Consider the following 25,886-nt stretch of genomic DNA (forward strand, 5'->3'; position numbering starts at 1 on the left):
GAAGATCTGACACCTCCTGCGGAAGAAGACCTGCCCCAAAGCCTCACCTGGGAGCTTGTAAGCTGCACTTCGCAGAATCCAGCCCGCAAGACACAGCGCCGCAGCAGAACCCAGTTTTCCCCTGCACCGCCATCCCCAGAGCAGAGAGAAGTCACAGCCAGAGACCTACAGGAGAAAAGGTTACTGAGAAGGTCCAAAGCCCAGGTCAGAGGACCCCTTTGTAGAGGAGTAGTGGAGGACTTTAGCCTGAAGTCAGGATATGGGTTCATTGTAGCCCCTGGTATCAAAGAAGGGATATTTGTCAACAGAAGAGATGTGAACGCTCATCTGCCTAGAGGACACCCTGGCAGAAACTTAAAGATGGGAAATACAGTGCAATTCACTATGCATGAAGGCGAAAGAGGATTGTATGCGCTTGATGTAGCACCATGTCCCAAAGAAGAAAGAAAAGACAGAGATAAAGAAACAGATGCAGCAAAGGAAACAGATGAAGATCAAGAAAGAAAAGACAAAGAACCTACTGAAGAGACAACTACAGATGAAGAAAAAGAGCAAGAAAGCAGCAGGTGCCGCAGCCCAACAGGCCAAAGCCCTGGTATGGAGGAGTAAAGGAAAGTAAGAAGTCAGCAGTTAGAAAGTTAAAGTTTTGAAAAGTTTGTTTTGCAACGTTCTCAAGTTCAAGTAATGTGCCCACAAAAACTATTGTGAGAAAACCATAAACCTTAAGGCTATGAACTGGCTAAAGCCACAAACTCTCGCAGTGTAAATAGTTACACCAGAGGGCACCACCACCACCAGAGTCAGCCTGTTTAGGGGCTTGGCTCGTCTGCAACCAGGAGGAGCCCGTCCGTATATAGGGCCTTGGCTCACCTGCGACCAGAGAGCATGCCTGTTTATGGGGCCTGGCTCTCCACCACAAAGAGGGTACCTGGTCAGCACCAACTGTGGAGGCCGCCTCTGCATCCTGCCAGAAGAGGCTGAAGGCGCGGATCCACCAGGCCAGGTATACCCTGAAACCACCAGCCCATGTAAGCCGCCTCTACATCCTGCCAGAAGTGGCTGAAGTCGCGGCCAACGTGAAAGGGTTTTGGGTGGGTTAACGGACTTGTGGGTGGAGGGTGGTGATGTATGGTACCTGGTGCTTTTAAATGTTTTACATGTTTTAATGTTTTATGCATTTTTAAAATGTTGTCTTGCAGCCCGAGGACGTGCTGGTGATAACTAAGGGTGAATGTGGCGCCCCTGACCTGGTCAGGCACCACTGAGTACTGCACCCATGCTGGGGACAGTACAATACAGGTAATCCAGAAGGCTGACAGGGGTGTGGAACACAGGCGCATAGTAATCAGCTCTCACACATGTACCCATGAGAGGACCCCTGGGGATCCCAGGAGGGGGAAAAGCCTTGACCTTCACTGGAATAGTGGAGGGGGCCAAAAGCCTCCATCTCCTCTCAAGGGGTGTGGTAAGAGAGTCTGGTTGCTAGGTGGCGTAGGCAAGAACAGGAGAGGAGGGGCAGTGAGTCAGTTAGAGCAGAACTCCATAGGGCTCGGTGAGGAGCAGACCTGTGGGGCTGTTGCTGTCTAACAGCGCCCGCGCAGTGGCTACTGACGGGGGAGAACGGTCAACTAGGAGGGCTACCCGAAATCCATCTTCAGCTAAAGAGAGAGAGCACGGAGTGGGAAGTAAGGAGACTGCTAGAGAGTACCAGGCCCAACCGGGCGGCAGATCCCGAAGCGGAGATAGATCCAGCTTTCCCTGCTAAACCTGCCGGTGTGGGGCTCTCAAAGCCCACGCCACAACACCACAAAAGCCGCAGCCACGTAGCCACAGTTAGGGCCCATAGCTCACAGGAGGCAAGAAGCTGGAGTGATCTGGCCCAGGCGACAAGCACACGGCGAACGAAGGGGAGAGAGGCTGCAGCATCTTCCCTGGGTGACCCCCATAGGGACTCAAAGTCGGGGTCACCCCAAACCACCAAGGGCTAAGGAAGGCGAGTTAGTAGTCGCCCTCACAAGTCAGCCTGAAGGACACCTGGTTCCCGCCTGGTTCATCCCAGCTACGCCCGGGTTACTCACCCTGCCACCTGAAGTGAGTAAAAACCCTGAAAGACATTCTGCCTGTGTGGAGTTATTCTGCGCCTTGTGGTACTACGCACCTACATCGGGCCCTGGGGCTTGCCTCACTCTCAGGAGGCTATTCCAACTAACTGCACATACCATCAGCCCCAGGCGACCCTCAACCTGCAGTGGCGGTCCCTACTGGCCGCAATACTGAGAGTGGCGTCACGACAAGAAGAAGATCTCCTACCTGTGACCAGATCCAGCTACGTGGAGTCCCTGAAGGTAATGCACCGACACAACACCTGTGGGGCTTCACACACCCACACAGGCATCCCACTTGTCCATATGTTCTGCTTCTCTGCTGCTAAGCTCCTCTGTGATCCAGTCCCATGACCTCTGGTTCCTTAAGTCTTTCCTAGGATGGGATGATGAAGCAGAGAGCTGATGGTTCCCTGCTCTTCTATCATATTCAGTTGTATGTGTGAAGCCCCACAGGTGTAGTGTCGGTGCATTACCTTCAGGGACTCCACTCGGCTGGATCTCGTCACAGGTAGGGAATCTTCTATTTGTCGTGACGCCACTCTCAGTATTGCGGTCAGTGGGGACCGCCACTGCAGATTAAGGGATGCCTGGGGCTGATGGTGGGTGCAGTAGGGTGTAGTAGCCTCCTGAGAGTGAGGCAAGCCCCAGGGCCCTGTGTAGGTGTGTAGTACCACAAGGCGCAGAATAACTCCACACAAGCAGGATGTCTTTCAGGGTTTTTACTCACAGTTGATGGCAGGGTGAGTGACCCGGGCGTAGCTGGGATGAACCAAGTGGGAACCAGGTGTCCTTCAGGCTGACTTGTGAGGGTGACTACTAACTCGCCTTCCTTAGCCCTTGGTGGTTTGGGGTAACCCCGACTTTGAGTCCCTATGGGGGTCACCCAGGGAAGATGCTGCAGCCTCTCTCCCCTTCGTTTGCCGTTTGCTTGTCGCCTGGACCAGGCCACTCCAGCTGCTTGCCTCCTGTGACCTATGGGCCCTAACTGTGGCTACGTGGCTGCGGCTTTTGTGGTGTTGTGGCGTGGGCTTTGAGAGCCCCACACCGGCAGGTTTAGCAAAAGAAAGCTGGATCTATCTCCGCTTCGGGATCTGCCGCCCGTTTGGGCCTGGTACTCTCTAGCAGTCTCCTTACTTCCCACTCCGTTGCTCTCTCTCTAGCTGAAGATGGATTTTGGGTAGCACTCCTAGTTGACCGTTCTCCCCCGTCGGTAGCCACTGCGCGGACGCTGTCAGACTACAGCAGCCCACGGGATCTGCTCCTCACTCGAGCTCCCTGGACTCTGCACTGCCCTGGCTCACTGCCCCTCCTCTCCTGTTCTTGCCTACGCCACCTAGCAACCAGACTCTCTTACCACACCCCTTGAGAGGAGATGGAGGCTTTTGGCCCCCTCCACTATTCCAGTGAAGGTGAAGGCTTTTCCCCCTCCTGGGATCCCCAGGGGTCCTCTCAAAGGTACATGTGTGAGACCTGATCACTATGCGCCTGTGTACCACACCCCAGTCAGCCTTCTGGATTACCTGTGTTGTACTGTCCCCAGCATGGGTGCAGTACTCAGTGGTGCCTGACCAGGTCAGGGGCGCCACATTTGCACATGCTTTGCCACAAATTGTATAGGTATTTACAATTTGGGGGCAAGTGAGGTCCAATGCACAGAGGATGGGGAGCCAACCAACTTTTATATACCAGGGTCCTACACCAAAAGTTGGGACCCCAAAGTGTTAGTGAAACATACCTATACAGGTGTTTGGGTAGGATCTTGCCACGTCTGCCAATAGTCTCCATGGCCATCCTAAGAAGACATCCCTAAGTTGGTGAGAACCACGTAAGAGGAGACATTTAGGTCTAGTTTATACACTGGGAGCGTCACACCACTGTTCTGCCAATCTGGGACCATATTGTACCCATCAAAAGTAACAATCAATGCCAAAATTGTACATTATCCAAACCCTTTTCCTATTGTTCCTTCTCATTTCAGGGAGGATGTATGACTATACTGGAGAAATTTATACAGGAGCATCTTCTCCTCATCGGAGCGGTCTCTATAGGCATCGCTTGCTTTCAGGTAGAACACATTCAGGGATATGATTCAATTTATGGCAGCAAATTTTCTTTTCTTTTACAGAGCTCTAATCCTAAATTCATGTAAAATAAGTGGGCACAAAATTGCATTTACAACATTAGAAACTCATGACAGCACAATTGTTTGCTTTCAGGTGTAAATGATAAATATTTGCACTGCCAGAAGCCGCCACTAGGGGGAGCTTAGGATCTTACTGCATGCTGTTCATGCATTATGCTTGGTAATACCACAGTATGCAGTTATGCTCCACCTAGTGGTAACAGAAGGCAGCACAAATTGTAGTATTTTAACTCCACTTCTAGGTAAAGGATATGATGTTCTGTATTATAAAAATAGATGTCTGATCAATGTAAAGTAACTTTAAGAAATAAATCATCACAATAAAACCAACTTATTGTTATAAATTAGAGAATTAAATTAACCCCCTTTTTTTTAATTTTTGCACTTTGTTTTTTTTCAAAGGTAATATATCTATATATCTATGTCTATATATATTATATATTTATATATATCTATGGATATATACTGTATATATATAAATATATTCTGTATATATATATCGATATATTCTGTATATATATATATATATAATATATATATATATATATAGAGACATAGATATATAGATATAGATATATAGATATATCTATGGATATATACTGTATATATAGATAGATATCCTATCTAATTACCTTTGAAAAAACGAAGTGCAAAAATTTAAAAAAAGGGGGTTAATTTAATTCTCCAATTTATAACAATAAGTTGGTTTTATTGCGATGATTTATTTCTTAAAATTAATTTACGGTGATCAGACATCTATTTTTATAATACAGAACATCATATCCTTTACCTAGAAGTAGAGTTCAAATTTTTATATATACATATATATATATATATATGTGTGTATATATATATATATATATATATGTGTATATATGTATGTATATATATATATATATATATATATATATATACACATATATATATCTATATATATAATTGCCTTATTCTGTCTGTCTGTCTGTCTGTCTGTCATGCTTCAAAATTGTGTCCTTCCGGTGACATTGTGTCCTTACGGTGACACAAAGCTGATTGGCCGCTGGGCTCGTCATGGCCCCGCCCCCCCACACGGATTGGCCTCTCGCCCCGGCTCTCTGCAGGCCCCGCCCCTCTCACGCAATGCACGCTCGCTCTGGCCCAACTGACACGGAGCTCCGATTACCAGGTGAGTACACACACACATCACACTCACTCTCACACACACCTCACACATCACAACATCCTGGGATATCGCTTGCTTCTACACCGGCTCCGTCAGGATCCCAGCAGCGCCAGACATAACCTTGCGATGCTGGGATCTTGACGGAGGCCGTGAAAGCTGGTAACCATTATACACATCGGGTAACTAAGGTCCCTTAGTTACCCGATGTGTATCATAGTTACCAGTGTACACCGGCTCCCACTCACTCTCACACACACCTCACACACACATCACATCGCATCCACACATCAAGGTCCTGCAGCGGCGGAAAATACAGACACATAACAGCACACACACACACACATACACACATCAGATCACACTCACCCTCACACACACCTCACACACACATCACATCGCATCCACATACTCACAACATCCTGGGATATCGCTTGCTTCTCGGCGGCGATACTGTGCTGTGAGCTTCCAGGACCTGACGGAGGATCACATGGCCAGAAGCATGTGATATCTCCGGATGTTGTGAGTATCAGCGCGTATGTGCGATTACGTCAGTGTCTGTGTGTGTGAGTGTATGCGATCGGGTGTGTGTGAGTGTATGCGATCGGGTGTGTGTGAGTGTATGCGATCGGGTGTGTGTGAGTGTATGCGATCGGGTGTGTGTGAGTGTATGCGATCGGGTGTGTGTGAGTGTATGCGATCGGGTGTGTGTGAGTGTATGCGATCGGATGTGGGTGAGTGTATGCCATCGGTTGTGTGTGTGAGTGTATGCGATCGGGTGTGGGTGAGTGTCGGCAGAGGAGCACGGCGTGCTGGAGGAGGCTGGGAGCAGAGAGGCTGATCTTGGGGAAGGCTGGGAGGGAGAGGCTGATGCTGGGGGAGACTGGGAGGGGAAGGCTAATGCTGAAGGAGGCTGGGAGGAGAGAGGCTGAACCTGGGGAAGGCTGGGAAGGGGAGGCTGATGCTGAGGGAGGCTGGAAGGAGAGAGGCTGAGGCTGGGAGGAGAGAGGCTGATGCTGGGGAAGGCTGGAAGGAGAGAGGCTGAGGCTGGGAGGAGAGAGGCTGATGCTGGGGAAGGCTGATGCTGAGGGAGGCTGGGAGGGGAAAGCTGATGCTGGGGAAGGCTAGGAGGATGGAGGCTGGGAGGAGAGAGGCTGATCCTGGGGAAGGCTGGGAGAGGGAGGCTGATGCTGGGGGAGGCTGGAAGGAGAGAGGGTGATGCTGGGAGAGGCTGGAAGGAGAGAGGCTGATGCTGGGGGAGGCTGATGCTGGAGAAGGCTGGGAGGACGGAGGCTGGGAGGAGAGAGGCTGATCCTGGGGAAGACTGGGAGAGGGAGGCTGATGCTGGAGGAGGCTGGAAGGAGAGAGGCTGATGCTGGGGGAGGCTAGAAGGAGAGAGGCTGATGCTGGGGGAGGCTAGAAGGAGAGAGGCTGATGCTGCGGGCAGGGAGGCTGATGCTGCGGGCAGAGAGGCTGATGCTGGTGCAGCATGGGGAATGGAGCACGATGGGGGGTGCGCAGCATGGGGGATGGAGCACGATGGGGAGTGCGCAGCATGGGGGATGGAGCACGTTTGGGAGTGCGCAGCATGGCGGATGGACCACGTTTGGGAATGCGCAGCATGGCGGATGGACCACGTTTGGGAGTGCGCAGCATAGCGGATGGACCACGTTTGGGAGTGCGCAGCATGGCGGATGGACCACGTTTGGGAGTGCGCAGCATGGGGGATGGACCACGTTTGGGAGTGCGCAGCATGACGGATGGAGCACGTTTGGGAGTGCGCAGCATGGCGGATGGAGCACGTTTGGGAATGCGCAGCATGCCGGATGGTGCACGATGGGGAGTGCGCAGTATGGCGGATGGAGCACGTTTAGGAGTGCGCAGTATGGCGGATGGAGCACGTTTGGGAGTGCGCAGCATGGCGGATGGAGCACGTTTGGGAGTGTGCAGCTTAACGGATGGACCACGTTTGGGAGTGCGCAGCATGGCGGATGGAGCACGTTTGGGAGTGCGCAGCATGGCGGGTGGAGCACGTTTGGGAGTGCGCAGCATGGCGGATGGAGCATGATGGGGGGTGCGCAGCATGGCGGATGGAGCACGTTTGGGAGTGTGCAGCATGGCGGATGGAGCACGTTTGGGAGTGTGCAGCATGGCGAATAGAGCACGATCGGGAGTGCGCAGCATGGCGGATGGAGCACATTTGGGAGTGCGCAGCATGGGGGATGCAGCACGATGGGGAGTGCGCAGTATGGCGGATGGAGCACGTTTGGGAGTGCGCAGCATGGCGGATGGACCACGTTTGGGAGTGCGCAGCATGGCGGATGCAGCACGTTTGGGAATGCGCAGCATGGGGGATGCAGCACGATGGGGAGTGCGCTGCATGGGGGATGGAGCACGATGGGGAGTGCGCAGCATGGGGGATGGAGCACGTTTGGGAGTGCGCAGCATGGCGGATGGAGCATGATGGGGGGTGCGCAGCATGGCGGATGGAGCACGTTTGGGAGTGCGCAGCATGGCGGATGGAGCACGTTTGGGAGTGTGCAGCATGGCGAATAGAGCACGATGGGGAGTGCGCAGCATGGCGGATGGAGCACATTTGGGAGTGCGCAGCATGGGGGATGCAGCACGATGGGAAGTGCGCAGTATGGCGGATGGAGCACGTTTGGGAGTGCGCAGCATGGCGGATGGACCACGTTTGGGAGTGCGCAGCATGGCGGATGCAGCACGTTTGGGAATGCGCAGCATGGGGGATGCAGCACGATGGGGAGTGCGCTGCATGGGGGATGGAGCACGATGGGGGGTGCGCAGCATGGGGGATGGAGCATGATGGAAGGTGCACACCTCCCCCCAACACACACACACACACGCACACTGCACAACACACACACACTGGGAACCACAAACAACGCCCTACACAGACACCCACACACACAGACAACGCTGCACACACACAACACCCAACACACAAACACCGCAGCACACACAAATATACGCACATACCGCACAACACACACATTGCTCAAAACATACCTCCCCCCAAAACACACCACACACACACAAACCGCACAACACACACACACACACACACAACGCTACAGACACACAGCGCTCCACAAACAACGCAACACACGCAACACACATACAACACCGCTCTCACCCCCCGCCACACCCAGAACATGTACAGCGCCCTACACAAACACTTGGTAACTACACACAACAACATCTATATATATATATATATAACAAAAATCATACATGAACTACACAATACGTAAATTCTAGAATACCCGATGCGTAGAATCGGGCCACCTTCTAGTATATATATATATATATACTAGAAGGTGGCCCGATTCTAGTATATATATATATATATATATATATATATATATATATACTAGAAGGTGGCCCGATTCTACGCATCGGGTATTCTAGAATTTACGTATTGTGTAGTTCATGTATGATTTTTGTTATATATATATATAGATGTTGTTGTGTGTAGTTACCAAGTGTTTGTGTAGGGCGCTGTACATGTTCTGGGTGTGGCGGGGGGTGAGAGCGGTGTTGTATGTGTGTTGCGTGTGTTGCGTTGTTTGTGGAGCGCTGTGTGTCTGTAGCGTTGTGTGTGTGTGTGTGTTGTGCGGTTTGTGTGTGTGTGGTGTGTTTTGGGGGGAGGTATGTTTTGAGCAATGTGTGTGTTGTGCGGTATGTGCGTATATTTGTGTGTGCTGCGGTGTTTGTGTGTTGGGTGTTGTGTGTGTGCAGCGTTGTCTGTGTGTGTGGGTGTCTGTGTAGGGCGTTGTTTGTGGTTCCCAGTGTGTGTGTGTTGTGCAGTGCGCGTGTGTGTGTTGGGGGGAGGTGTGCACCTTCCATCGTGCTCCATCCCCCATGCTGCGCACCCCCCATCGTGCTCCATCCCCCATGCAGCGCACTCCCCATCGTGCTGCATCCCCCATGCTGCGCATTCCCAAACGTGCTGCATCCGCCATGCTGCGCACTCCCAAACGTGGTCCATCCGCCATGCTGCGCACTCCCAAACGTGCTCCATCCGCCATACTGCGCACTTCCCATCGTGCTGCATCCCCCATGCTGCGCACTCCCAAATGTGCTCCATCCGCCATGCTGCGCACTCCCCATCGTGCTCTATTCGCCATGCTGCACACTCCCAAACGTGCTCCATCCGCCATGCTGCGCACTCCCAAACGTGCTCCATCCGCCATGCTGCGCACCCCCCATCATGCTCCATCCGCCATGCTGCGCACTCCCAAACGTGCTCCATCCCCCATGCTGCGCACTCCCCATCGTGCTCCATCCCCCATGCAGCGCACTCCCCATCGTGCTGCATCCCCCATGCTGCGCATTCCCAAACGTGCTGCATCCGCCATGCTGCGCACTCCCAAACGTGGTCTATCCGCCATGCTGCGCACTCCCAAACGTGCTCCATCCGCCATACTGCGCACTCCCCATCGTGCTGCATCCCCCATGCTGCGCACTCCCCATCGTGCACCATCCGGCATGCTGCGCATTCCCAAACGTGCTCCATCCGCCATGCTGCGCACTCCCAAACGTGCTCCATCCGTCATGCTGCGCACTCCCAAACGTGGTCCATCCGCCATGCTGCGCACTCCCAAACGTGGTCCATCCGCCATGCTGCGCACTCCCAAACGTGGTCCATCCGCCATGCTGCGCACTCCCAAACGTGGTCCATCCGCCATGCTGCGCACTCCCAAACGTGGTCCATCCGCCATGCTGCGCACTCCCAAACGTGCTCCATCCCCCATGCTGCGCACTCCCCATCGTGCTCCATCCCCCATGCTGCGCACCCCCCATCGTGCTCCATTCCCCATGCTGCACCAGCATCAGCCTCTCTGCCCGCAGCATCAGCCTCTCTGCCCGCAGCATCAGCCTCTCTCCTTCTAGCCTCCCCAGCATCAGCCTCTCTCCTTCTAGCCTCCCCCAGCATCAGCCTCTCTCCTTCCAGCCTCCTCCAGCATCAGCCTCCCTCTCCCAGCCTTCCCCAGGATCAGCCTCTCTCCTCCCAGCCTCCGTCCTCCCAGCCTTCTCCAGCATCAGCCTCCCCCAGCATCAGCCTCTCTCCTTCCAGCCTCTCCCAGCATCACCCTCTCTCCTTCCAGCCTCCCCCAGCATCAGCCTCCCTCTCCCAGCCTTCCCCAGGATCAGCCTCTCTCCTCCCAGCCTCCGTCCTCCTAGCCTTCCCCAGCATCAGCTTTCCCCTCCCAGCCTCCCTCAGCATCAGCCTTCCCCAGCATCAGCCTCTCTCCTCCCAGCCTCAGCCTCTCTCCTTCCAGCCTTCCCCAGCATCAGCCTCTCTCCTCCCAGCCTCAGCCTCTCTCCTTCCAGCCTCCCTCAGCATCAGCCTCCCCTTCCCAGCCTTCCCCAGGTTCAGCCTCTCTCCTCCCAGCCTCCTTCAGCATTAGCCTTCCCCTCCCAGTCTCCCCCAGCATCAGCCTCTCCCTCCCAGCCTTCCCCAAGATCAGCCTCTCTGCTCCCAGCCTCCTCCAGCACGCCGTGCTCCTCTGCCGACACTCACCCACACCCGATCGCATACACTCACACACACAACCGATGGCATACACTCACCCACACCCGATCGCATACACTCACACACACAACCGATGGCATACACTCACCCACACCCGATCGCATACACTCACACACACCCGATCGCATACACTCACACACACTCGATCGCATACACTCACACACACCCGATCGCATACACTCACACACACCCGATCGCATACACTCACACACACCCGATCGCATACACTCACACACACAGACACTGACGTAATCGCACATACGCGCTGATACTCACAACATCCGGAGATATCACATGCTTCTGGCCATGTGATCCTCCGTCAGGTCCTGGAAGCTCACAGCACAATATCGCCGCCGAGAAGCAAGCGATATCCCAGGATGTTGTGAGTATGTGGATGCGATGTGATGTGTGTGTGAGGTGTGTGTGAGGGTGAGTGTGATCTGATGTGTGTATGTGTGTGTGTGTATGTGTGTGTGTGTGCTGTTATGTGTCTGTATTTTCCGCCGCTGCAGGACCTTGATGTGTGGATGCGATGTGATGTGTGTGAGAGTGAGTGGGAGCCGGTGTTTACTCTGGTAACTATGATACACATCGGGTAACTAAGGGACCTTAGTTACCCGATGTGTATAATGGTTACCAGCTTTCACGGCCTCCGTCAAGATCCCAGCATCGCAAGGTTATGTCTGGCGCTGCTGGGATCCTGACGGAGCCGGTGTAGAAGCAAGCGATATCCCAGGATGTTGTGATGTGTGAGGTGTGTGTGAGAGTGAGTGTGATGTGTGTGTGTACTCACCTGGTAATCGGAGCTCCGTGTCAGTTGGGCCAGAGCGAGCGTGCATTGCGTGAGGGGGGCGGGGCCTGCAGAGAGCCGGGGCGAGAGGCCAATCCGTGTGGGGGGGCGGGGCCATGGCGAGCCCAGCGGCCAATCAGCTTTGTGTCACCGTAAGGACACAATGTCACCGGAAGGACACAATTTTGAAGCATGACAGACAGACAGACAGAATAAGGCAATTATATATATAGATTATAAAATTTGCCGGCTAAAAGAAAATTCAAAGCTTTGTAAAAAGAAAAAAAGGATTTGACCTGTGTCGCCATTTTTAAGTGATGAGCCAATATTTTTATTGATGCCCTTTAGGGTCCATGGTACATTTATTCGTTATTGCATTGTTCTGTTGTTTCATTTCCCCGCCCCCCCTCTTTCCGGTGTTTAACATGCGGGTTAATTAATTTTATATTTTGATCAATTACATTTTTATAGACACAGCGATACCAAAATATGCCAATGATTGACAGAGGTATCTAATTGGTAAAACAGCAGCAATCAGAACTAACTCTGGTCGCTGCTCTTAGAACTAGGTGCCTGCTGTAAAGCACATCTGCTATCTGCTGAGTATGAATTGTAGCACCAGCATCCAACTTACTCACCACCTCGGTCCCATTTTCCCCTGCTGCCACGTGACCTTTCACATGCTCTTCTGCCTTACTCCCCTCCTGGGCCCTGTATTTGCTGCACATGACTCCCAGGAGTGCACCTAAGATGCATGCGCACACCAACAATCCTCTTAAAGGACCGGCGCCCTATTTTCAGGAAATTTATTTAAGGCACCCTCCCACTAGGGGAGGTGCCTGTGTAACACCTTGTGTTAGTTAGTTTTCTTTCTACCTTGTCAGGTTCCGTTTTCCCTGTGTCTGTTACCTATACCTGAGTCTGCCTTCCCCTATCTATCTGTCCCTGCCGTGCCAACCATACCTGTCCAGCCTGTTTCAGTCATCCCACTTGTACCGGAATCTGTCACTTGTCCTAGGGGTAAGCTGCCACAGTTCCAGTCACTTCATTGGGAGTGGAACTTGGCGTCTGCATCTCGCGGTAGGCGCTTAGTTAAGCCCCCGCACTAAAGGGTAAACCCTGGGTCCCCCTGTGGTCCAGTGGCTCCACTAATCCCGTTCGCGGCTGCTACATCGGCTGTGAGCGTTACATGACGCTCATGAGCCGATTCTGTACAAGAGCACCTACTCGTAGGACTTACCATTATGTCCTCTTTCAAGAAGGGGTTAAATAAGTAGGATGAAGCACACGAAAAAAATGGAAAAAAATGATAAAGTGTTGACATTTTCATGGTGACTCTTCTAAAAAAAAATATATATATATATATTTATATATATGTATATGTATATGTATATATATATATATATATATATATATATATATTTTTTTTTTTTTATTATTTATTTATTATATTTTTTTTTTTTTTTTTTAAATCTCCAGTAAAAATTCTGTTAAAGTGTCCCGTGCTCTCGCTGCTTCTCCACTGACTCTAAATTAGAAGCGATAATTTAGCAGATTTCCAAAATATAATTTAAAGAACTGAATGACAATGTCTCCATCTGCTGGACAAACTGTAATACTGCAACCCCAATGTTATAGAATTGTCCTATGTATCATTGGGAAATGAGTATGAATGGGATCATCATACCTCTGTCCTGTTAAAAGCTGTTAAAGGGGAAGCAGCATTGCAGTCCCTTCAGTCTCAGGATCAGTAGACATTGAGAATAAAGTCTGATTGCCAGGGGTAGCTCATTCTAGATAACTGGTGCCGCACGAGGAAAGTCTTGACGAGATCAGTGTAGCAGCTGGGCAGAAATATGAGCCTGGTCAGAAGTGAGTTATAGTAGAAAACACCATAACTTTATAATTGGGAAATAGCCCTTTAAAGTTATGCCCACCCAACCCCTTTAAGAAAACCAGAAATCACACATTGTGACTTAAGTCATCCACTTAGTTGCTGGATTTGTATAGACTTGGAAATGTATGTTTTTTCTACAAAATGGTGATGTATTCTTCTGTTTTCTTCTGTTCTTCAGCTGGCCGGAGTGATGCTGAGCGCCTGCTTCCTGCATATCCTCTACAAGGAAGAAAAGGAGGCCTACAATGCCATATAAGCCACCAAACCCCAGCTCTACGCATCAGTTTTATAGACGTAAAGGCCGATCTTTCACCAGATTTCACAATAGAAACTGTATACTTTATTAAATTAGACCTGATGATACTGGTCTACTTACTTTGAAAGTCCATGTCAGAGTGGATGTATAATCACGATATTAAGATGAGCTCAGTATATTCAGTCTCCACCTACCAAGCCTAACTGATGGCTGCAGCTTGTACTGAGCAGTGAGAGATCTCAGCAGGGAGGAGGGACACTGAGGAGCTACCAATCAGGGCAGATGGGCGGAGTTTCAGCAGCAGGGAGGAGGGACACTGAGGAGCTACCAATCAGGGCAGATGGGCGGAGTTTCAGCAGCAGGGAGGAGGGACACTGAGGAGCTACCAATCAGGGCAGATGGGCGGAGTTTCAGCAGCAGGGAGGAGGGACACTGAGGAGCTACCAATCAGGGCAGATGGGCAGAGTTTCAGCAGCAGGGAGGAGGGACACTGAGGAGCTACTAATCAGGGCAGATGGGCGGAGTTTCAGCAGCAGGGAGGAGGGACACTGAGGAGCTACCAATCAGGGCAGAGGGCGGAGTTTCAGCAGCAGGGAGGAGGGATACTGAGGCGCTGCCAATCAGGACAGATGGGTGGAATTTCAGCAGCAGGGAGGAGGGACACTGAGGTGCTGCCAATCAGGACAGATGGGCGGAGTTTCAGCAGCAGGGAGGAGGGACACTGAGGTGCTGCCAATCAGGACAGATGGGCGGAGTTTCAGAAGCAGGGAGGAGGGACACTGAGGTGCTGCCAATCAGGGCAGATGGGCGGAGTTTCAGCAGCAGGGAGGAGGGATACTGAGGAGCTACCAATCAGGACAGATGGGTGGAATTTCAGCAGCAGGGAGGAGGGACACTGAGGCGCTACCAATCAGGGCAGATGGGTGGAATTTCAGCAGCAGGGAGGAGGGACACTGAGGCGCTGCCAATCAGGACAGATGGGCGGAGTTTCAGCAGCAGGGAGGAGGGACATTGAGGTGCTGCCAATCAGGGCAGATGGGCGGAGTTTCAGCAGCAGGGAGGAGGGATACTGAGGAGCTACCAATCAGGGCAGATGGGTGGAATTTCAGCAGCAGGGAGGAGGGACACTGAGGCGCTGCCAATCAGGACAGATGGGCGGAGTTTTAGCAGCAGGGAGGAGGGACACTGAGGCGCTGCCAATCAGGGCAGATGGGCGGAGTTTCAGCAGCAGGGAGGAGGGACACTGAGGCGCTGCCAATCAGGACAGATGGGCAGAGTTTTAGCAGCAGGGAGGAGGGACACTGAGGAGCTGACAATCAGGACAGATGGGCGGAGGTTGAGCTGAACTTTCATAAAGGATTAAACAACCAAAGTAGACACAGCATTGATATCAGGTCTAAGAGATCTGCATAGTGATGTCTGCAGTTTGTATTGTGAAACCCGGTAACAGATCAGAAACTTGTCACCTATAAGCACAAAAAATGCTAAAAATTGCTTTTCACAGCTGAGAGTTTGTTACTTTGGGATCACATAATTCTTTCTGTGATCATTACATCAGGAGCATAAATCAATTTTCTGCGTAGATAACGTCTTACAGTGTATAATTTCATATACAATGTATTAAAGAGGTTGTCCACTACTGGAAGAGCCTTTCTTAACTGTTAAAGTACCCCCAAAAAAAAATACATTTTGTACCCCCTGGACTGTGATCGCTCCAGCTATGTCGGGATTGTGACACTGCTTGAACGGTATCGGTGTGGAAAAGGAGTGTCAGTTCTTTATTTTCTCTCTAGCAGTTAAGATGGGCTTGTTCAGTAGTGGACAACTCCTTTAACTTGCAATCTTGACATAGTAGGTAACTATGGGACACATGACCAAAACTTGTAATACGGTAGGACCCACCTTGCCATGAACAGCTATAGACAGTAGTGTAACTAGAGTTCGATGGGCCCCGATGCAAAATTTGGACCTACCCCTTCAGCTTTCCTATGTTCTGTGATCCATTTTTCCCTCACCATACAGCTTTCCCATGCTCTGCTATACATCTTTCCCTCATCACCTAGCTTAGCTTTCTCCTGATATCAGAGCATGGGAAAGCTGGGTGCTGAGGGAAAGATGTATAGCAGAGCATGGGAAAGCTGTGTGCTGAGGGAAAGATGTATAGCAGAGCATGGGGAAGCTGTGTGCTGAGGGAAAGATGTATAGCAGAGCATGGGAAAGCTGTGTGCTGAGGGAAAAATGTATAGCAGAGCATGGGGAAGCTGGGTGCTGAGGGAAAGATGTATAGCAGAGCATGGGAAAGCTGGGTGATGATGGAAAGATGTATAGCAGAGCATGGGAAAGCTGTGTGCTGAGGGAAAGATGTATAGCAGAGCATGGGGAAGCTGTGTGCTGAGGGAAAGATGTATAGCAGAGCATGGGGAAGCTGGGTGCTGAGGGAAAGATGTATAGCAGAGCATGGGAAAGCTGGGTGCTGAGGGAAAGATGTATAGCAGAGCATGGGAAAGCTGGGTGATGATGGAAAGATGTATAGCAGAGCATGGGGAAGCTGTGTGCTGAGGGAAAGATGTATAGCAGAGCATGGGGAATCTGCGTGCTGAGGGAAAGATGTATAGCAGAGCATGGGGAAGCTGTGTGCTGAGGCAAAGATGTATAGCAGAGCATGGGGAAGCTGTGTGCTGAGGGAAAGATGTATAGCAGAGCATGGGGAAGCTGTGTGCTGAGGGAAGATGTATAGCATAGCATGGGAAAGGTGGGTGCTGAGGGAAAGATGTATAGCAGAGCATGGGGAAGCTGGATGCTGAGGGAAAGATGTATAGCAGAGCATGGGAAAGCTGGGTGATGAGGGAAAGATGTATAGCAGAGCATGGGGAAGCTGTGGGCTGAGGGAAAGATGTATAGCAGAGCATGGGGAAGCTGGGTGCTGAGGAAAAGATGTATAGCAGAGCATGGGAAAGCTGTGTGCTGAGGGAAAGATGTATAGCAGAGCATGGGAAAGCTGGGTGCTGAGGGAAAGATGTATAGCAGAGCATGGGAAAGCTGGGTGATGATGGAAAGATGTATAGCAGAGCATGGGGAAGCTGGGTGATGAGGGAAAGATGTATAGCAGAGCATGGGGAAGCTGGGTGCTGAGGGAAAGATGTATAGCAGAGCATGGGAAAGCTGCGTGCTGAGGGAAAGATGTATAGCAGAGCATGGGAAAGCTGCGTGCTGAGGGAAAGATGTATAGCAGAGCATGGGGAAGTTGCGTGTTGAGGGAAAGATCCTCTTTCCCTCAGCAACCAGCTTTCCCATTTTATGCTATTTTCTTTGTCCCCCATTCTTGTATATACAGTATGTCCCCATCCTGATATTTGTCCCCACCCTGGCATTATATGGTCCCCCTCCTGGTATTATATCGTACCCATTCTGGTATTACAAGGCCCTATCTTTGTATTAAATGTCCCCCATCCTGGTATTACATACATGGACCCATCTTGGTATTACATGGCCCCATCCTGATACATATGGTCCCCAATCACTCCACACATAGAAAAAAAAAATAACGATTATACTCACCTTCCCTCCACATCCTCTGATGTTGGCATGCTAGCAACTGACATCAGAGTGTAGACGGCACAGCACATGACGTCACTGCCATGCGCACCCACTTACACCTGCGCCAGCTGCAGGCATATTTTCTGCTCCCCATGTCAGGATTACGGGCATGCACAGCAGTGAATAATCGTTCTCTTTAATACCAGAACACAGTCGCCTAGCAGTTGCAGGAAGCCGGCAGCTGGGTGATCATGTGTGCTGCTATTAAAGAAAATGAATATTCCCTGTGTGGCGCCCCTGACCTGGTCAGGCGCCACAGAGTACTGCACTCAGGCTGAGTGAGTACAAAACAGGTAATCCCAAAGGCTGACTAGGGTGTGGACACACAGACACAAAGTAACCAGGAACACACACACACAGCTTAGAGGAGACCCCTGGGCAGACCCAGGAGGGGGCGGAGCCCTCGCGCCTTAGCTAGTGGTGGATGGTGGAACTGGAGACAGGAGTTGTGCAGTGGCAGTCAGAGGAGGAGGAAGTGGAGCAGCTGAGTCTGGAGTGGAGGGCTGAAGAGCAGGACACTAGCCAGACCCTGCACCTGTAGTGGCTGCTGGCGGGGGAGAACGGCTACCCAGTGGTGCTGCCTGAAAACCACCTAGTGAAGTAGGGAAGAGGTGGCTGAGTAAGGGGACTACCGGTAGACCAGGCCCGCACGGGGAAACAGGTCCCTAGAGCAGGAACCCATTTACTCGGCCTGCTAAACCTGTTGGTGAGGGTGCTGGATGTACCTCACCGAACCACACAGAGTCCGCAGCATCAACAGCAACGAAGGGGCCCATAAGCAGGATCGAGCCTGGAGCCATCTTATCCTTGGTCCACGCTGCCAGCAAACGGGCCAGAAAGGGGAGAAGAAGCAGTTGCAACTTCCCCCAAGTCGGGGTCACCTCTAAAGCTAGAAGGGCTAGGAAGACGAGTCAGCAATCACCCCTGGATCAGCCTGAAGGACACCTGGTTCCCCTCCTGGTTCATCACAGCATCGCCCGGGTTGTCTCACTCTACCACCAGAAAGTGAGTAAAAACCCTGAAAGACATTGCTGCCTGTGTGTGAGTTCTTCTTCTGCGACCTGTGGTACTACACACTAATACCTGAGCCCTGGGGCCAGCCTCACTCTCGGGAGGCCATAACACCAGACTGCATTTACCATCAACCCCAGTCGCTCCCCAAACTGCAGTGGCGGTCACCCCTAACCGCAATACCGAGAGTGGCATCACGATTCCCATTGAAGTCAACCTAACCTACCTGTTGCAGGAAGATTCCCAGCACATGAAGTCTGTGAAGACCCTGCACACCTGCTCCCCACTCCCATGATCCCAGCCACCTCTAAGCATCAGCTTCAGAGGTGGGAGGGATTATGGGTGTGGAGAACAGTGAATATGCATCTTCTTAAGCAATGGGCACACGTGTTAGCCTCAGAGTCAACTGTTGCCTCCTGTGACCCGTGCAGCCGCAGTTTGCATAATACACACAGTGATGTCACATCACAGGGATAATACACACAGTGATGTCACATCACAGGGATAATACACACAGTGATGTCACAGTACAGGGATGATACACACAGTGATGTCACAGTACAGGGATGATACACACAGTGATGTCACAGTACAGGGGTAATGCACACAGTAATGTCACATCACAGGGATAATACACACAGTGATGTCACAGTACAGGGATAATACACACAGTGAGGTCACAGTACAGGGATAATACACACAGTGATGTCACATCACAGGGATAATACACACAGTGATGTCACAGTACAGGGATAATACACACAGTGATGTCACAGTACAGGGATGATACACACAGTGATGTCACAGTACAGGGATAATACACACAGTGATGTCACATCACAGGGATAATACACACAGTGAGGTCACAGTACAGGGATAATGCACACAGTGAGGTCACAGTACAGGGATAATGCACACAGTGAGGTCACAGTACAGGGATGATACACACAGTGAGGTCACAGTACAGGGATAATGCACACAGTGATGTCACAGTACCGGGATAATACACACAGTGATGTCACTGTACAGGGGTAATACACACAGTGATGTCATAGTACAGGGATAATACACACAGTGATGTCACAGTACAGTGATAATGCACACAGTGATGTCACAGTACAGGGGTAATACACACAGTGATGTCACAGTACAGGGATAATGCACACAGTGAGGTCACAGTACAGGGGTAATACACACAGTGATGTCACAGTACATGGATAATACATACAGTGATATCACAGTACAGGGGTAATGCACACAGTGATGTCATATTACAGTGATAATGCACACAGTGATGTCACAGTACAGTGATAATACACAGTGATGTCACAGTACAGGGGTAATACACACAATGATGTCACAATACCGGGATAATGCACCCAGTGATGGCACAGTACAGGGATACTACACACAGTGATGTTACAGTACAGGGATAAAGCACACAGTGATGTCACAGTACAGGGATAATGCACACAGTGATGTTACAGTACCGGGATAATGCACACAGTGATGTCACAGTACAGGGATAATGCACACAGTGATGTTACAGTACCGGGATAATACACACAGTGATGTTACAGTACAGGAATAAAGCACACAGTGATGTCACAGTACAGGGATAATGCACACAGTGATGTTACAGTACCGGGATAATACACACAGTGATGTCACAGTACAGGGATAATGCACACAGTGATGTTACAGTACCGGGATAATGCACACAGTGATGTCACAGTACAGGGATAATGCACACAATGATGTCACAGTATAGGGATAATGCACACAGTGATGTCACAGTACAGGGATAATACACACAGTGATGTCACAGTACAGGGATAATACACACAGTGATGTCACAGTACAGGGATAATGCACACAGTGATGTCACAGTACAGGGATAATACACACAGTGATGTCACAGTACAGGGATATTGCACACAGTGATGTCACAGTATTTCTGAGTGAGCGCCACTTTGACCTGCATCACCGTCATCCAGGAAGCATCATCACTTCAAGAAACCTTGGGGGTATTAATACTTTCTAAAGGAGGCATTCAAAACACATAGACAAAGATACACACCGGGGGTAGACATGGGGCTTCATAGCATAACTACAATGGGGCCACGTTAAATTATCCACATCACCTTCTATTGTCTACAGTCATCACTAATTGCATCCTTATGATTGGAAATAGACCCAATAGATACTCATGTGCCTTTTATTCCCATACACCCATTGTCCAGGCTGATTAGCTCTTGAAAGGAGACATTGTAACAAACACTCAGCTGTGAGAAATATACAGGTTTCTGTTCACTGACGACAAGCAGGGCTAAAAATTATAAGAACAGAAAGTAAAACAAAAAATTATCAGTGTATTTTCAGCAATGTTTACTTTGAAGTGGTGAAATTAATTAAAGGGATGACTTAAAGGGATGACTTAAAGGGATTGAGGCAATTTTTTATTTTTTGCTAAAATGCATGTATCTGAGGCTAAAAATCATTTTTGCAATTGGGTCCAGTTAAAAATTTTGCACCGTTTGCTTACGATAGCCAGTTGCTATCTAAAGAATGATTTAACTGAGAATCTGACAGTGAGTTATCTGAGCTAACTAAGAATCTGTCAGTGAGCTTGTAATGATGGTCTGATAGGGAGTTTTTATTTCTTTAATATATTCTGAGCTCCTCTCAGTTGATTTATGACCAGCGACCACATCAAAGTTGAATGTGCAGTGGAAAAAAGGAGCCTGTAAAATCCAAACGGTGCAAAAAATTTAATGAAGACCAATTGAAAAAATTATTTTGATCCCAAAATACATGCATTTAAGTATAAAAAATTTTGGGGTGAAAACACCCTTTAAATATCTTTTTACATGACCGAAGATGATCTGTGGGTGTGTGAAGGCCTTGTAACATGGACTGAAGCAAGAAGATGTGCTGCCAGCCCTACTGATCAGTACAGTTTATTATATGACTTTCCGCCTTCACCCGTCCATGTTTTGCTCAGGCAGTGCCCGCTCACTAATGTGAAGGACACAATGGCTGGAGGGTTCTCTATAAGTCTGGGGAAGGAATTACTCCCAAAATGTTGCTGCATACTATGCTACAATTGATGTACAACAGTGATGTCATGTGAATAAAATATATTAAGAAGTTCTCCTGCTATGTGAAGTGTTGGCTCTTTCTTTTGGAGTATGAGTGTCCACTCATTCCTTCATCCCTTTTGATTCCCATAGGGTGCAATGAGGGAGAAAGTGAAAAACACGGGAGAAGGAATGGCAGGGTAGGTCTATGGTGATGTCAGAGAAAAAGAAGGTCCCAACAGGGCACTAAGATCTCTAGAAATTAGCACAGCCAGGAGATGCAAGTAAAATATATCTTTGTACCGTGTTACCCAGTAGAGATACGGAGCATAACTGCCACAAACAAAATGGTCCACAGACATTCCTTTCCTTCTGAAGCTTTTACGATGCATTGTAATCATTAACCAGTCTTTTACTATTAAACTGAAGTGGCCAATTAAAACAAACAGTTCTGAGACCGATCTTCCACCACTGGTTAATACTGAGGTGGTACTGGATTTTTGGAATATTCATTTGGATTTCTGGGCCTTTTGAGCGGACTTTGTGACTTTGCCAGCACCAGGTGCCTTCTTTTCAACGGCCTTGATGACACCGACAGCAACGGTCTGTCTCATGTCACGCACAGCAAAGCGCCCAAGAGGAGGATAGTCAGAGAAGCTCTCCACACACATGGGCTTGCCGGGGACCATTTCAACAATGGCAGCATCACCAGACTTCAGAGACTTGGGGTTTTCTTCCAGTTTCTTACCAGAACGACGATCAATCTTCTCCTTCAGCTCAGCAAACTTGCAAGCAATGTGAGCAGTGTGGCAATCCAACACAGGTGCATACCCAGCACTGATCTGGCCAGGGTGGTTCAGGATAATAACCTGTGCGGTGAATCCACCAGCCTCAAGAGGAGGGTCGTTCTTGCTGTCACCAGCAACGTTACCACGACGGATGTCTTTCACGGAAACGTTCTTTATGTTGAAACCAACGTTGTCACCGGGCATAGCCTCGGTCAGAGCTTCGTGATGCATTTCCACTGACTTAACTTCAGTTGTTACATTGACTGGGGCAAAAGTGACCACCATGCCTGGTTTCAGGACACCAGTTTCCACACGACCAACAGGTACTGTGCCAATACCACCAATCTTGTAGACATCCTGAAGGGGCAGACGAAGAGGCTTGTCAGTGGGGCGGCTTGGTGGCAGAATGCAGTCAAGAGCTTCAAGCAGGGTAGTTCCGCTGCCTTTTCCTTCTTTGCGGGTGATGCTCCATCCCTTGAACCAGGGCATGTTAGCACTTGGCTCAAGCATGTTATCACCGTTCCATCCAGAAATGGGCACAAAGGCAACGGTATCTGGGTTGTATCCAATCTTCTTAATGTAAGTGCTGACTTCTTTTACAATTTCTTCGTATCTCTTCTGGCTGTATAGGGGTTCAGTGGAATCCATCTTGTTGACACCAACAATGAGCTGTTTCACACCAAGGGTGTAGGCCAGGAGAGCATGCTCACGGGTTTGTCCGTTCTTTGAGATACCAGCCTCAAACTCACCCACGCCGGCAGCAACGATCAGGACAGCGCAGTCAGCCTGAGAAGTACCAGTGATCATGTTCTTGATGAAGTCTCTGTGTCCAGGGGCATCAATAATGGTCACATAGTACTTGCTGGTCTCAAATTTCCACAGGGAGATATCAATGGTGATACCACGCTCACGTTCAGCCTTCAGTTTGTCCAGGACCCAAGCGTACTTGAAGGAGCCCTTGCCCATCTCAGCGGCTTCCTTCTCGAACTTCTCAATGGTACGCTTGTCAATACCACCGCATTTGTAGATGAGATGTCCGGTTGTTGTGGACTTGCCAGAATCTACGTGTCCAATGACGACAATGTTGATGTGTGTCTTTTCCTTTCCCATTTTGAGTGTTTAGATGTTTGGCGATGGACACCTTGTAAATTCGCCGCAGACCCGGTGAGGAAGAGCATCATCTAACACGGTACAAAGATATATTTTACTTGCATCAAAATGGAGGATACCAGAATGTACTGCATCTTTATGGAACATCTCCACAGCCAGGAGGAAATTCACATAAGCATGTAGGTACAACACTAAAAACATATTTAAAGGGGTAACAAAAAAAAGACAGTTGCACTCTGACATGCTAAAGCATGCAAACCATGAATGCAAGAATATAGATATACATTACTGCTTAAGGAAATCTAGGAAAATTTGAGATATTTAGCATACAAAAATGGCCATTTCTGTATCTGCCCAGTAGCCACGTCAAGGCATATCTCGTATACTGGAAACCTCTCTCTGAGATACAACCCTCCATGTCAATGGGCAAATAGGAACCTAGTACTAGAGAATAAAATCACCTGTGGCTAATGAGGGAGGAGTGCACAGTTAGAGGGCATGACTCCATAATCTACACAAAAAGACTGAAGGCACTCCCAAAATGTAGTCTGAAGAGGTGCAAAACTGAATATGACATGTAATAACAAAAAAAGACAGTTGCACTCTGAAATGCTACAGCATGCAAGAATGAATGCAAAAATATAGATCTGCATTACTGCTTAAGGAAATCTACAAAAAATTGAGATATTTAGTATACAAAAATGGCCATTTCTATATCTGCCCAGTAGCCACGTCAAGGCATATCTCGTATACTGGGAACCTACACTGAACTGAAGCCTCTCTCTGGGATACAACTCTTCATGTGAATGGGCAAGTAGGAACCTAGTACTAGAGAATAAAATCACCTGTGGCAAATGAGGGGTGCACAGTCAGAGGGCATGACTCCATAACCTAGACAAAAAGACTGACGGCACACCCAAAATGTAGTCTGAACATGGGCAAAACTGAACATGACATATAATAACAAAAAGAGACAGTTGGACAGTTCCACTCTGAAATGCTAAAACATGTAAGCAATGAATGCAAGAATATAGATATGCATTACTGCTTAAGGAAATCTAGGAAAAATTTAGATATTTACCATACAAAAATGGCCATTTGTATATCTGCCCAGTAGCCACGTCAAGGCATATAGGGTTGTAACTAAGAGAGAGGCAGACTCCAGCACTGAACCACAGGCAGGGAAATACTGTATATCATATAAAAAGTAGATTTTATTTGACCATATTAAGAATTACAACCGCGATGGCACCGTCAGACCTAGGTACGGAAACCAACGCGTTTCGACAGATTATGCCTTAATCATGGTATTCCAAGCAAGAAAGGTTATTGGGTGAACGTGCTCGGTACACGATTGAGCATCGGGGTGCTGGGTAACTCGCGGTGCTCAGATGTACCGTTCATGAAACATCGAACACAAAGCACAGGCTCCTTTCACGAGCACCGAGCATTGTACTGTTCACTCATCCCTACGAGCACCGAGCGTTGTACTGTTCACTCATCATTACAAGCACCAAGCGTTGTACTGTTCACTCATCCCTACGAGCATCGAGCATTGTACTGTTCACTCATCATTACAAGCACCGAGTGTTGTATTGCTCGCCCATCATTATCATTCACGTGGAAAAACATTCAAGAGAGTTGAAAGTGAATATCCAAGAAAATTCTTCCCAAATTCAGTCTCTGCAATGTTCAAAGAAATTTCAAGTAACCCAAGAGCTACTGCTCAAACTCTAAAGGTCTCAGCATTTTAAATGTTCAATTAATGAATTAGAAAAGGACTCAACGTGTACAGTTTGTTTGTAAAGGATGCCAAGCATCTCATCAAAGCTAAAGTGTGCAACTTATTATCTGATCAATCTACGAGACATCTGGGACAATGTCTTTTGGACAGAGGAGATAAAAGTGATGATGTTTGGCCATAACGTTTTGGTGAAAATCAAACAGCATTATCAGCACTATACCTCCTACCAATTTTCGAGCACCATGATAATTTGGGATTGTTTTTTAAACCACAGGACATGACACCTTGTCGTCATTGACTCAACCATGAGCTGCTCTGTTGATCAAAATATTCTAGAGTCAAATATGAGGCCATCTATCTGTAGCGCCCCTGAACCACTCAGGGCACTACTAGGGACTGCATCCTCACCAGGATGCAGGGCCTACCCCCAAGGACCTGGAACACCAGTGCCAGTGACACCTGCACACACCAAAATCCCAATTTCCACACCAGGGGTAATTGGCTAGTCAGACACAAAAGGGATGGCCACTCAGGGGCGGAGCCATACCAGGGGGACTAGACAACCTGGTGGGAGGGGACAAGAAAAAAGGAGAAAGAGAAAGGAGAGAGTGGAGAGAGGTGCCTAGAGCTGGGTCGTGTAATGGTG

General features: G+C 49.3%; 2 protein-coding genes across 2 annotated transcripts in view; one reads left to right on the top strand and one right to left on the bottom strand.

The window, feature by feature from the left end:
* The window catches only part of LOC142303122 (tetraspanin-11-like), a 140,889-nt gene extending 119,216 nt beyond the window's left edge, over window positions 1-21,673 (top strand). Inside the window, exons 7-8 of the mRNA XM_075344265.1 lie at window positions 4,084-4,170; window positions 13,833-21,673. Of these exons, the coding sequence (XP_075200380.1) occupies window positions 4,084-4,170; window positions 13,833-13,910 (165 nt within the window). The 3' untranslated portion in view covers window positions 13,911-21,673. The remainder of the gene's footprint in view (window positions 1-4,083; window positions 4,171-13,832) is intronic.
* Window positions 21,674-21,935: 262 nt separating this feature from the next.
* On the bottom strand, window positions 21,936-23,556 carry LOC142303123 (elongation factor 1-alpha, somatic form-like). The gene has a single exon (XM_075344266.1). It carries the CDS (start codon window positions 23,494-23,496, stop codon window positions 22,108-22,110), a length of 1,389 nt encoding a protein of 462 aa, XP_075200381.1. The 5' UTR covers window positions 23,497-23,556; the 3' UTR covers window positions 21,936-22,107.
* Window positions 23,557-25,886: the final 2,330 nt, after the last annotated feature.

The sequence above is a fragment of the Anomaloglossus baeobatrachus genome, chromosome 4 (genome assembly GCF_048569485.1).
Source record: "Anomaloglossus baeobatrachus isolate aAnoBae1 chromosome 4, aAnoBae1.hap1, whole genome shotgun sequence".
NCBI lineage: Eukaryota > Metazoa > Chordata > Amphibia > Anura > Aromobatidae > Anomaloglossus > Anomaloglossus baeobatrachus.